This window comes from Scyliorhinus canicula, chromosome 7 (genome assembly GCF_902713615.1).
Source record: "Scyliorhinus canicula chromosome 7, sScyCan1.1, whole genome shotgun sequence".
NCBI classification, from domain to species: Eukaryota; Metazoa; Chordata; class Chondrichthyes; order Carcharhiniformes; family Scyliorhinidae; genus Scyliorhinus; species Scyliorhinus canicula.
Genome location: NC_052152.1, coordinates 52,709,658 through 52,722,746, shown reverse-complemented (window position 1 = coordinate 52,722,746; position 13,089 = coordinate 52,709,658). Strand labels below are relative to the sequence as shown.

The following is a 13,089-nucleotide window of genomic DNA, read 5'->3' as shown; positions in this document are numbered from 1 at the left end:
AAATAATTGGGTACTCTAAATTTATTAAAAAAAAAAAAAAAAACTTCTTCAAAAGACTGCTACAGGCCCAAAAAAATCTGACAATTCAAACTTGGCCCTGACTATAGCACCACATCATGCAGGAAATAGATTAACATTAGTAGTTAAGTTGTAAGCAGGCAAATGGTGTATATTCTGTCAGACTCTTGATGCAGGCATTTTAAATTGTGAAGAATGTTTAAGAAGTCAGACAGCAAGTGAGCCATCCAACACACCCAGGCATGTCTCTTTAAAAAATTGTGCAACTAGTGGCTAGGGTTATAATGTCTGCCACTCAACAATCTCCACCAACTTCCTGTTTGTCAGCTTTGATTAAATAGACTCTGCCATCTTGACATTCAGGGCAGTGAACTACTCGCACGTTGTCAGCGAATTGAATAACCTGGCTGCTTCTTCCACTGACTGCAGCAATGCGCTGAGTTAATTTTGGATTTCTACGAGTTCAGCTGTTTTTTTGAACATTTTATAAGTAATGAGAGAATTAAAGAAGCTAATTGTAAGCTGAATTACAACTGGACATGCTCATCAGACCTCTGGAATTCTGCCCATGTCCAGGCCAAAGCTGTAACAAGCTCAGGAGTCAGGTTGTCCGGCACAATTCAAACTGAACATCAGTCAATGATCAGATTGTTGTTGAGTAAGTGCTGTTTAATCGCCCTGTCATTGACACTCACCATCACTTCCCTGCTGATTGATGGTAGGCTGATGGGGCAGTAATTGGCTGGGTAGGTTACTTCCTGCTTTTTGTAGACAGGACATACCTGGGCAATTTTCCCCATTGTCAGGTAAACTCCTGTATTGCAACTGTACTGGAATAGCTTGGATAGGAAAGTGGCTAGTTCTTGTGCATTGGTCTTCAGTATTACAGCTGGGAGGTTGTCCAGATTCATTGATTTTGCTGCATCTTCAGCCATTTACTGGTAACACATGGAGTGGATCACATTGACTGAAGACTGGAACCTGTGATTTGGGGATATCAAGAGGAAGCCGAGATGGATCATCCACTTGTCACTTCTGGCTGAAGATGTTTGCAAATGCTTCAGCTTTATTTTTTTGTATTTATGTGCTGGTTCCGTCACCCTTGAGAATGGGGATGTTTTTGGAGCCTCACCTGGTTTACTGTTTAATTTTCCACCACTATTCACAACTGGGTGCGGCAGAAATGCAAAGTTTTCATCTGATCTGTTGCTTGTGGGATTGTTTCACTCTGTCAATTGCATGTTACTGCCACCTTGTGTCATGCATGCATTCCTGTTTTGTTGTGTCACAGGTTGGCACCTCATTTTTAGGTATGTGCTACTCCTGACATGCTTCCTGCACTAATCATTCATCCAGGGTTGATCCCCCAGACTGGTGGTAAATGAGAGAATGGGGGATATGGCCACAAGGTTACATATAATGGTAGAATAGAATTCTACTGCTGCTGCTCATGGCCCACAGTATCTCATGGGTTCTCCAGTTTTGAGCTGATAGGTGTGTTCAGAATATTTGCCACTTTAGTGACCCACAATATGATGGAGGGTATTCTCAATGTGAAGATGGAATTTTGGCTCCCCAAGGACTGTGCTAATGGTCACTCCTACCAATACTGTCACAAGCAGATGCATCGCGACAGGTAAATTGGTCAACAAGAAAAAGTAGGTCTTTTCCCCCTTGTTGGTTTTCTCACCACTTGTCGCAGACCCAGTCTGGTGCATGTGTCAATTAGGACTCATTCTGTAGTGGTGCTACTGAGCCACACTTGCTGCTGGACATTGAAGTCCCCCACTCAGAGGACATTCTGTGCCCTTGTCACCCTCAGTGCTTCCTCCAAGCGGTGTTCAACATGGAGGAGTATTGAGTCTTCAGCTGGGGAGACGATACATGGGAATCGGCAGGGAGTTTCCTGGCCTATGTTTGACCTGACACCATGAAACGTCATGAGGCCAGAGTCAATGTTAACAAATACCAGGGTTGCTCCCTCCTGAATCTAGACCACTGTGCCACCACCTCTGGTGGGTCTGCTCTGCCAGTGGGACAGGCCATTGCCAGGAGTGGTAATGAAGAAGTCTGAGAAGTTGGCTGTACATAATGATTGTGTGAGTGTGATAACTATTTCAAGCTCTCCCAATTTTGGTACAAGCCCCAGTTATTTGTGATGGGAACTTTACAGGGCCGATAGATAGTTTCCGGTGCTTCTGCCATGCCAGGTGGGCGGTTTGTTTTTAGTTTTTCTGTAGCAGTTTGGTTCAACTGAATTACTTGCTAGTCCATTTCAGAGGGCAGACAGTCAATTGCATTGTTGTGGGTCATTTAGGCCAGACCAAGTCAGGACAGCAGATTTCCTCCCCTTAAAAACATCAATGAACACAATTCATTAGTTTCAACAATTTTATTCACGTGCTCCCAGATTGTGCCCAGATCCAATTTGTAACTCATACCATCCACACAATGAGCCACCTCCTTAACAACATCTGTCTGAACTCAGTTTCAGTCTTTGTCACCTTCAGGCTCAATTATTTCAAAGAAGAGTTATACGCACTCAAAACGTTAACTCTGTTTCTCTCCCCACAGACGATGCCAGACCTGCTGAGTTTCTCCAACATTTTCTGTTTTATTTCAGATTTCTAGCATCCGCAGTATTTTGCTTTCAATTGAATTCAATTATTTCAATGCTCTGCTGATTAATCTTCCAACCTCCACTTTCTATAAACATCAGCTGATTCAAAGCTGCTGCCACATCCGTAGGTAATCCTGATGTGTATTTGGATTAATACCCACACTCGGGCCTGCGTCAAGATTTAGGGATTTTGGAGGATCGCAAAAGAAGTCCCCCGCACATGCGCAGGTTGGCACAGCACCGGATGGAGAGGCAGGAACCACTCCAGTGCCGTGCTGGCTAGAATCGTACGTAACCGGGCCCGGTTTGCGTCATTGTGAAACGCGACCGCGTTCACAATGGCGCAAACACTTGGGACCAATATTGGAGAATCACCCCCAATATCAGAAAATAAAAGCTTCCTTCTGGTACAGATCAATTAAACTAATGCATGGTTTATTTAATCAAAGGTGTAGTTCTGAGAACGATAGAACTCAATTCTTTTAACTATTCCATTAAACAGAGCTACCCCGAGGCAACTTAAGTCATAAAACAATAAAATGTCTGTTACTCTCAAACAACAGATTTCTTGTAAAGAATTCCAACCAGCAGACATTCAAACGGAACCATTTAAAAAGTGGTTATGGATTAAAATCCAGAGAGGTTACAGATAAAAATGATTGAAATCTTACAATATGCTAGTGGCAAGAGTCAGACTGATTAGCGTCTCACTTTTAAACATAAATGAATAGACTCCCACAGAAAACGCTGGATACTGATTTTAAAAACAGATATTTATCTCAACCGTCTTCTGAATTCAGGCAACTGTTTACAGTACCTTTTGCCTGCGGTTATCCTTTTCTGCCATTTTTATTATCAAGATCAGACACAAACAATTGAATAAAAACAATGATTTATTGATAAACGGAGAGATAGGTTATTTATGAATTGTCACAGACCCGGCCACAGTGCTGACAAATCATCTCACCCATACTGAACATAATTCTTTCGCTGCTCAGTGAAGATCCAGGCACATCCAAAGTAGGCAGCTGGATATTTCTGAACCTGCTGTTAATTGTAATTAAAATGAAAGGAGAGACTGAGCGATAGGAGTGGATATGTGCCGGTTAAGGTATGAGGACGAACAGTGAAATCATCAGAGTCTGCACAGTTTTGCTCGCCACTAAACCACAGGCAAGTAAGAAAGAAACATTGAAGGATTCATCAATAGCAAAGCTTTGTAGTGGTTAAATACAACGGAGTCAATTGCTGGACCATTGTTGTGGGCCTGATTGCAATTTTCAACAGCATTCACAACTCCTCAGATATTGAAGCAGTCCATGCCTTCAGGCTTGGGCTGATAAGTGGCAATTAACATTTGTGCCACTTAAGTGCCAGGCAATGACGATCTCCAGCAAGAGTCAATCCATCCATTCCCCTTGACATTCAACGGCATTACCATCATTGAATCCCCCACTACCATTGACCAGAAACTGAACTGGACTAGCAGTATAAATACTGTAGCTTGAAGAGCTGTTCAGAGGCTGGTAATTCTGTGGTGAGTAACTCACCTTCCAAAGCCTCCAATCTACAAGGCATAAATCAGTAGTGTAATGGAATACTTTTCACTTTCCTGGGTGAATGCAGTTTGAAAAATACTCAAGAAGCTCAACATCACCAAGGACAAAGCAGCCTGTGTGATTGGCACTCCATCCACCACCTTAAACACCCACTCCCTCAACCATTGATGCACAGTAGCGGCAGAGTGTACCATCTACAAGATACACTGCAGCAACTCACCAATGTTCCTCTGACAGCACCTTCCAAATGCTCACCCTCAACCACCTAGCAGGGCAATAGATACAATGGAACACCACCACCTGGAAGTTCCCTTCCAAGCCACTCACCATCCTGACTTGGAAATATATTGCTGTTCCTTCCCTGTTGTGGGGTCAAAATCCTGGAGTTCCTTCTCTAACAGCACTATGGGTGTACCTACACCACAGGGATTGCAGCAGTTCAAGGAGGCGACTCACCACCACCTTTTCAAAATCGACTGGGGATGGTTAAGAAATGCTGGCCTAGCCAGCGATGCCCACATCAAGTGAAAGAATGAAAAAGAAGCAAACCATATTGTAAAGTAATGACTACTGCCCTGGCCTAATTATCTAGTCCAGCAGGGAGCAAGCACAGAGAATTCCTATTAAGATAGCAGTGTTGCTTGCCCAATCATACAGCTGTCAAAATGTTGAGCAGTTGAGCTATACAGAGCAGGAAGATTCCAGTTTGATTCCCAGCCTATGTTGGGTTAGAGCACCTGTTTCTGTATTCAGGAATGGAAAATCAGCTGGAGTTTCATATTTTTAATTCTTTCATGGGATGCTGGCAAACCCAACATGTGTTGCCCATCTCTAATTCTCCTTGATCTGAGTGGCTTGATAGGCCTTGCAGACGGCAGTTAAGAGTCAACCATGTTGCTCTGGGTTTGGAGCCACTTGTAGGCCAGACCAGGTAAGGATGGCAGATTTCCTTCCTTAAAGGACATGAGTGAACCAGATGGATTTTTGCAACAATCAATGATAGTTGTCATGGTCACCATTACTGAGACTAGCTCCATATTCCCGGTTATATTATTTGAATTTAACTTCCACCAGTCGCCATGGTGGGATTTGAACCAAGAGCAATACTACTCCAGTTAGATTACCACAATACAATACAATGACCTCGCATTTCTCCAAATTATACTGCATCTTCCATTCATTTGCCCACTCAGTCACTCAACTCTGCATCCTCCTTACAGCTCACGCCCCCCCACCCACCATCCAACTTGGTGTCATCTGCAAATTTGGAGATATTACATTTCGTTCCCTCATCTAAATCATTATACATACAATTTACAGTGCAGAAGGAGGCCATTCAGCCCATCGAGTCTGCACCGGCTCTTGGAAAGAGCACCCTACCCAAGGTCAACACCTCCACCCTATTCCCAGAACCCAGTAACCCCACCCAACACTAAGGGCAATTTTGGACACTAAGGGCAATTTATCATGGCCAACCCACCTAACCTGCACATCTTTGGACTGTGGGAGGAAACCGGAGGACCCGGAGGAAACCCATGCACACACAGGGAGGATGTGCAGACTCCGCACAGACAGTGACCCAAGCCGGAATCGAAACTGGGATCCTGGAGCTGTGAAGAATTTGTGCTATCCAACAATGCTGGCGTGCTGCCCCTAAATATATTATATTATATTAATATATATTGTCAATAGCTGGAGTCCTAGCACTGATCCCTGCCATACCCCACTAGTCACTGCCTGCCAGTTTGAAAAACGCCAGTTAATTTCAGCTCTTTGTTTTCTACCTGCTGATCAGTTTTCTATCCATCTCAATTCACTATCCCCAATCCCATGAGCTTTAATTTTACACGCTAATCTCTTATGAGGGACTTTGTCAAAAGCCTTCGGAAAGTCTATGGGCTGGATTCTCCACCTTGCCACTTTTCAGCCTCGACCCGCTGGAGGGATTCTCCGTTATGCCGGTTGGTCAATGGGGTTTCCCATTGTGGGGCAGCCCCACGCCGTCGGGACACCCCTGGGTGCTGGCAAAACAGAGAATCCCACCTGCGGAGAATTCCGCCCTAAATATATCACATCCACTGGCTCTCCCTTGTCAACTCTACTAGTTGCATCCTCGAAGATTTCCAGTAGATATGTCAAGCATAATTTCCCCTTCATAAATCCATGCTGACTCTGTCCGATCCTGCCACTATTTTCTAAGTGCTTTGCTATAAAATCTTTGATAATGGATTCTAGAATTTTCCCCACTACTGACGTCAGGCTTACTGGTCTATAATTCCCTGGAATCTCTCTACCTCCCTTTTTAAATAGTGAAGTTACATTAGAACCATAGAATCCCTACAGTGCAGAAGGAGGCCAAATCTGCACCGCCCCTCTGAAACAGCACCCCACACAGGCCCAATCCCCCACCCTATCTCCGTTATCCCACCTAGGGGCAACTTAGCGTAGCCAATCGACCTAACCTGCACATCTTTGGACTGTGGGAGGAAACCAGAGCACCCAGAGGAAACCCACGCAGACACCTGAGGTCGGAATGATCCCGTGTCTCTGTGCGGCAGCAATGCTAACCACTGTGCCACCGTACCACCCATATATGCAGGAATTGTTCCAGAGTCTATAAAATCCTGGAAGATGACCACAAAAGCACCAATTATTTCTAGAGCCACTTTCTTAAGAACTCTGGGATGTAGATTATCAAGCCCTGATCATGTTAATTTTCAAATGTTGAAATGGGGTCGCATTGGAAATACCTTGGAAAACTCTGCCCTATAATTAGATGCTGAACCGGTGTTGTTGGAAGTGTAGACGAATGAGAGGTGATCTCATTGAAACCTACATAACTTTGAAGATATTTGACACAGTAGACGCTGAGAGGTTACTTCCCCTAGCTCGAGAATCTGGAACAAGTCTTGGGATAAGTGGTCAACCATTTAGGACTGAGTTGATGGGAAATTTCTTTAGTCAGAGGTTAAATCCTTTGTATTCTCTACTCCAGAGGGTCATGGGTATTCAGTTGTTGAATGTATTTACGGCTAAGATAGACAAATCTTTGGTCTCTCCAGGAATGAAGGGATATGGGGAACGGGCGGGAAAGTGGAGTTGAGGCAGAAGATCAGCTGTGATTTTATTGAATGGTGGAGCTGGCTCGAGGGGCTCTACACCTGATCCTGCTCCATATGTTCCCATGTAATTACTGTGCAAAGTGCAAGAGGCTGAATAGTGTGGACGGAACCACATCCTGAGAAAGAGTCAGTGCCTTCAAGGAAGAGAAGGCCTGGAGAGATGGTTGGTGTAGGGAAACAAAGAGATTACTTGAGTTCCTACAGTATAAGTGGGAGGACATTCAGCAGACGTACACAAAGTCAAACTGACCTACTTTAGGTGATATGGTTAAAGCCACAGACATGCAGCTGATCAGTAGAGAATAACAAACTGGTTCTGTATCGGAATGTGACTGCTTGCTTGTGCTGAGAGGCATTTTGCATATGTGCCAATATTTTCTAAAGAACATGCCCACCTTAGCTTGAACCAAATCACTGACTTCACTTCAACTCAAGTTAAGTTATTTTGTTTTTGTTAACCCACTATTATGCTCATTTCTACACCCGAGGCATTCATCGGTGATCTTGGTCTCTCTTTACCCTCATTATTTAAATCTGTTGAAACAGTTCAGAGTTTTGACAACAAATTTGCAGTGAGGGAGCATCTATTTTTCTGCAAACGGTATCAATACTCACAACAACTATCTATCTGGAGGGTGGGAGAGGGGCAAGGCTTTGATGTCTTCCTTGTGAAGTTAAACAAAAACACTTTAATTAACCCGGGGGAGGGTTATAATGACAGCCTAATGGAAGGATTGTTTTTCTATCCTAATTTCTTGATTTTTGTTATTACGAAGAAGTGTAACTTTGAATTAATATTTGTTTTTCCTTTCTGTTCAGTAGCGGAGTGCACAATCCAAAGTGAGCTCGAAGTATCCATGAAATTCAGAGAACAGATGATGCAGCCAAGGCAACCGACACCGAGCACTGGACAACACTTTGAAGAGTATAGCGCACCAAAACCACAACCCCGTAACCCCAGGGAGAGAGGACAGAGAGTGGAGGGAGGAGAGAGAGCACAGCGAGGAGAGGGAGCACAGAGAGGAGAGAGAGCACAGGGTGGAGAGAGAGCACAGCGAGGACAGCGAGGACAGCGAGGAGAGAGAGCTCAGCGAGGAGAGCGAGGAGAGAGAGCTCAGCGAGGAGAGAGAGCTCAGAGAGGAGATAGAATGCCGAGAACAGAAAAGAGAGAATTGAGAGTAGACAGAGGGCCTGTGCCTCCTCCACCACGATGAGTCATTGATGCTGACTAATAAAATTGCATTAGCAATATATTTTTTTAAGGGGAAAGCATTTATAAAAAAATAATTTTAAAAGTAAGAACATTAACAACTATCTCCTCAAATACTGTACAATCATTTTTGGGATTTTTTGCTACAATGATTGCAATTTATATAGGTCAATTATAAAAATAAGTTATTTGCACAACAGTCCAACAATCATCGATTTTACTAATTCATTTCTGATCTTTGTAACAGTATTCATAAATTTTTAGGTTTTTTACAAAAGATATAAATACGATAAGTAGCTGAATTTTTATTTTGCTGTGGAATATTCATTGTGTCAGAGCCAACAATAATCTGAACATTTGATATTTACTTGATTTTTATACTGTCTATTATGGAAAAAGAACCAGATTAAAATATTTAAATGTATGCCTTGCAGCGTTTTTAGAGTGATTAGGGCAGAAATAAAAGCTCTTACTGGAGATATAGGGTGTTATCAGACCAAATAGGAATGTCGTAATCAGCATATGTCAAGCAGAATTTTGTTTCAAACATTTTTCCCACTCAGTTTACCCTGGGGAGTTTGAACCTTTTTTTAAAAACTCAGTAGTGTGGTGTGATCTTAATTTTGTTAGATTATTAAATATAGAAATCATCACATGATCAGAATATCTATCCCACCCTGTTGGAAAGAGAAGGCTGAGTAGTGACCTGATCGGGCTCTTTGAGATTATTCAGGGAAAATATCATCTCAGTTTGGGGGGGGGGGGGGTGGGGGTGGTAGGGGAATCAAAACTAGAGGTCATAAATTTAATGCAGTCCCCCAAGAGAAACGGCCTTACCCAGAGAGTGGTTATAGAATGTGGAACTGGCTGACGAGGGGAAAAATTGAGGTTAATAGCAGAGATGTATTTAAGCAATTACTAGATAAACATAAAAGGAGAACAAAGTAAAATGATATGCTGCCAGGGTTAAATGAATAAGAGCTGGGGGAAGTTTCGGTGGAGCATAAACACCAGCATGAACCAGTTAGGTTGAATGTCCCTTTATTGTAATGTAATTCTATACAATTATCCTGTACCATTTTGTGGTGGCTCGAAGCAATACCAGGTAGATGGTAGTAAGGAAGAACAAAGGGCTGGATTTTCTGTTTCTGCGACTAAGTGTTGACTCCAATGGAGAATCTGTGGACTTTTACAACAGGAAAATCGGCACTGCACCTGAAACGATTATGCTACTGTTGAGGGGCTAGCACTGGTGTCGTGAGGAACACCATCGGTTCCCATGAAATACGGTGTGGGATTCGCCGGGTTCGTAATCGACACTTGCAGGGCGAATGAGCTGCAGCCGTGCTTAAACAGGCACTCCCCACACACATTTATTGAAGCCATAAAGATGGCACTGGTTGTGCTGGAGTGCCCATACAGTTGGGGCTGGAGTGCCCATTACGGCTGAGTCCAGAGGGCACCCAGGGAGGTGCCTTGCGGGCACCTATACGACCCAGGGCACCAGGTTCAAAGCATGTGCAGCAGCACGGCTGCCTTGCCGGATGCGGTAATGGTGTTACATACCCGTCAATCCCAACCCCACAGCCCACCTCCTGACCACCACCCATTATTCCCCCCAGCCCTGGCAGAAGCCCCGCCAGCCAGCGGAACAACTGTCGACAAAGTTTGACGGTGCTGGACACTGTCTCCACGCCCTCTCTCTTTCTCAGCAGCCACAACGGCAGGTTCACGATCTTTGAGACCACACGTGTACCGCGCCATTGGGAACTCCGGCTCGTCGGAGCCAGAGAATCGCGGGTGGGTCCACTAATGATATGCAAATGGTGTGGCGTGAATCATATTGATGCCATTTTCGAGGTGACGGAGCATCGCGATTTGGCGTCAAATCAGCGGCTGTTGCGATTTTGGCATCGGAAGCTATTCTCCGCTAATCACACTCCCCAATTTAGGCGTCGGCTAACGGAGAATCCCGCCCAAAGTGTTTATGATAACTAACAAAGGTGACGTCTATACAGACAGAGAGTCTCTATGCAGGTATTAACACTCTGGTTCCCTGGTTCACTCTGACCAGAATCCTGTTCCCTGGGCCCCTCGCTTTTTGCTTATTTGGGATTTGCGCACTCCTGCACGATATGCCCCGAGCCAATCATGCTGACTGTGAGGGTACGTCCCTTAAAGGGTCCGCGTGAAGACTTCTGGTAGCGTCCTTGGCGTGAGTGGTCACACATTTGGTAGCTCCCGCTCAAGGTGGATTTTTTCAGTCCTTCCCCCCCCGAATGGGGTGGTATTTGAGGGCAAAAGGTGGATGAGTGCCCAGACATGGTAATACGCCTTTGGTGAGGCTGGTGTATGGATCAGTGGGTGAGAAGTGCCATGAGAAAGAGAGAGCAGCTGGAGAAGGAAAATTGTCATGGTGCACCACAGGTGATGATGGCGGAGTGCAAGAGGCATGCTGCCTGCCCAGTGGTCGATGGAGCAGCTGGTGGAGTTTTTAAATGGCAAATTCCAGCAGCAGAGGAAAGAGGCCTTGGAGGATTTGGCCAAGGTGGTGGAACCCCTCAGGGTGGCAATTGAGCGATGGCATGAGGCTCAGGGCCTGAGGATCCAGGTGGAGGAGTTGGTACGGGAGCATGAGGAACGGCTGGCCTCGCTGGAGATGCCGATGGTGATGAGCAGCCAAAGAGGTTAAGAGAGAAATTGAAGGGCCTTGAGAACCATTCCAGGAGGCAGAATTTGAGGTTTGTTGGAATGCCTGAGATCATTGAGGAAGCGGAGGCCGCAAGGTATGTGGCGAGCATGTTGGAGTGCTTGATGCAGGAGGGGGCCTTCGACTGGCTCCTCAAGGCGGATTGGGTGCGCAGGACGCTGAGGAGGAGGTCACAGGTCGGGGAACCACCAAGAGTGATGGTGGTAAGGCTGCATCAATTTTTGGACTAAGAAAAAAGTGGGCGAAGCAGGCGGAGAAATGCACCTGGCAAGGGAGTGAGCTGTTGATTTACCAGGCCATGGTTCTGGAGTTGGCGATGTGGAGGGCTGGGTACAACTTGATAAAGGCGGCACTCTTGAAAAAGCGGGTGAAGTTTGGGGTTTTGTACCCTGACCGCTTGTTGATGACACATCAAAAGCAGGAATTTTATTTTGACTCGCCAGAGGAGGCGATGAACTTTATGAGGGACCATGAACTGGGAGGAGTGTGAGGACATTGAACTTTGGAGAGGAGCTTTGTGTGCATCATGAGGCACATGGGGTGGGCAATCTGGTGTGGGGTTTCGATGACGGAGCGATAATGGTGAGTGTGCCTTTTGTTTTTATTTGTTTGTTGGTGGCTGGGAGGATTGGGGGGGCGAGGGGTTGACTGGAGGGGAAGTCAGAGGCCTTGGGCAGGGGTCACCATATTAGCTGGGCAGGCTAGTTGACAGAGTATGGGGAGAAGTCGAGTAGGATGCTGGCACACCAGTTGAGGAAGCAGGCAGCGGCGAGTGAGATGGTAGAGTGAGGGACGAGAGGGTTAAGATAGTGATGGCCCCGGAAAGGGTGAATGGGGCATTTGATGCCTTCTGTCGGATGATATATGAGGTGAAGCCTCCAATGGGGAGGAGGGGATGCGGTGATTCCTAGATGTGTTGGCGTTCCTCAAGGTGGAGGGGGAGAGGGTTCAGGAGCTGGAGGCCTCGATTGGGCTTATTGAATGGTGGAGCAGACTCGATGGGCTGAGGGGCCTAATTCTGCTCCTATGTCTTACGGTCTTATGGTGTCCCCGGTTGACATTGTGGGCTCCGCTCTTGCATGTTTCCCCCCACCACACAAACCCACATCCTTGGTCGCGCCCATGCCTGGCACCATGAGGGCCTCTGGCCTTGATGTCCAATGGGGTATCGTTGGCTGGCACTGCCCTTGCCAGAGGTACTCTCTGCGGACCTTGTCTGGTGCCCCCTATAGGGGCTACAGTGGGTGTGGCCCTTGGATGGGGGTTTGGTGGAGGGTTGGGCGCGGGAGTGGGGGGATTGGGGGAACCCATGCGGCCGGTGTCACTGCGTAGAATCAGGGACAAGGTGAGTGGTCAGTGGGGTGCACAGCAAGATGGCTGCCTTGCAGGCCATAGTAATGGTGGTTCATGCCTGGACACTGTCCACTGGATCACCCCGGCTAATTGGCCTGTTCCACTGTCTCCCACCTCTCCCTGCCCGGCCAAGGTCTGACCCGGCAGCCCACAGTCGCCCCTCTCCGTGTCCCACATCTTCTCTTTCCCTCATCAGTCACGACACGAGTTTCACAAATTTTAAAAGCACAAGTGAACCACGCCGTGGGGAATTTTGCCCATCGGAGACGGAGAATCGAGGAGGCCCCTGCGAATACCGGGTCAGGCCTGCTAATGATATGCAAATGGTGTTTAGTGTACCTGCATTCTGGAATGCATTGCCACCCCTGTCGAGGTGATGGAGAATTGTGATTTGGTGATTTTGGCGTTGGAACTGTTTCTTCGCCCAATCATGTTTCGCGATTTCGGCCAATGGAGAACCACGCCCGTATTTCACTTCTACAATACCTGTGCCAAAA

At 46.1% G+C, this 13,089-nt stretch overlaps 1 protein-coding gene across 2 annotated transcripts in view; it reads left to right on the top strand.

The window, feature by feature from the left end:
• The window catches only part of LOC119968967 (T-cell surface antigen CD2-like), a 39,018-nt gene extending 30,065 nt beyond the window's left edge, over window positions 1-8,953 (top strand). Inside the window, exon 5 of one of the 2 annotated variants that reach the window (XM_038802023.1) lies at window positions 8,142-8,953. In XM_038802023.1, coding sequence (XP_038657951.1) covers window positions 8,142-8,533 — 392 coding nt within the window. In that variant the 3' untranslated portion in view covers window positions 8,534-8,953. Of the gene's footprint in view, window positions 1-8,138 lie in introns of both variants that reach the window. The other variant, XM_038802022.1, reaches the window with a different exon arrangement.
• The last annotated feature ends 4,136 nt before the right edge of the window (window positions 8,954-13,089 follow it).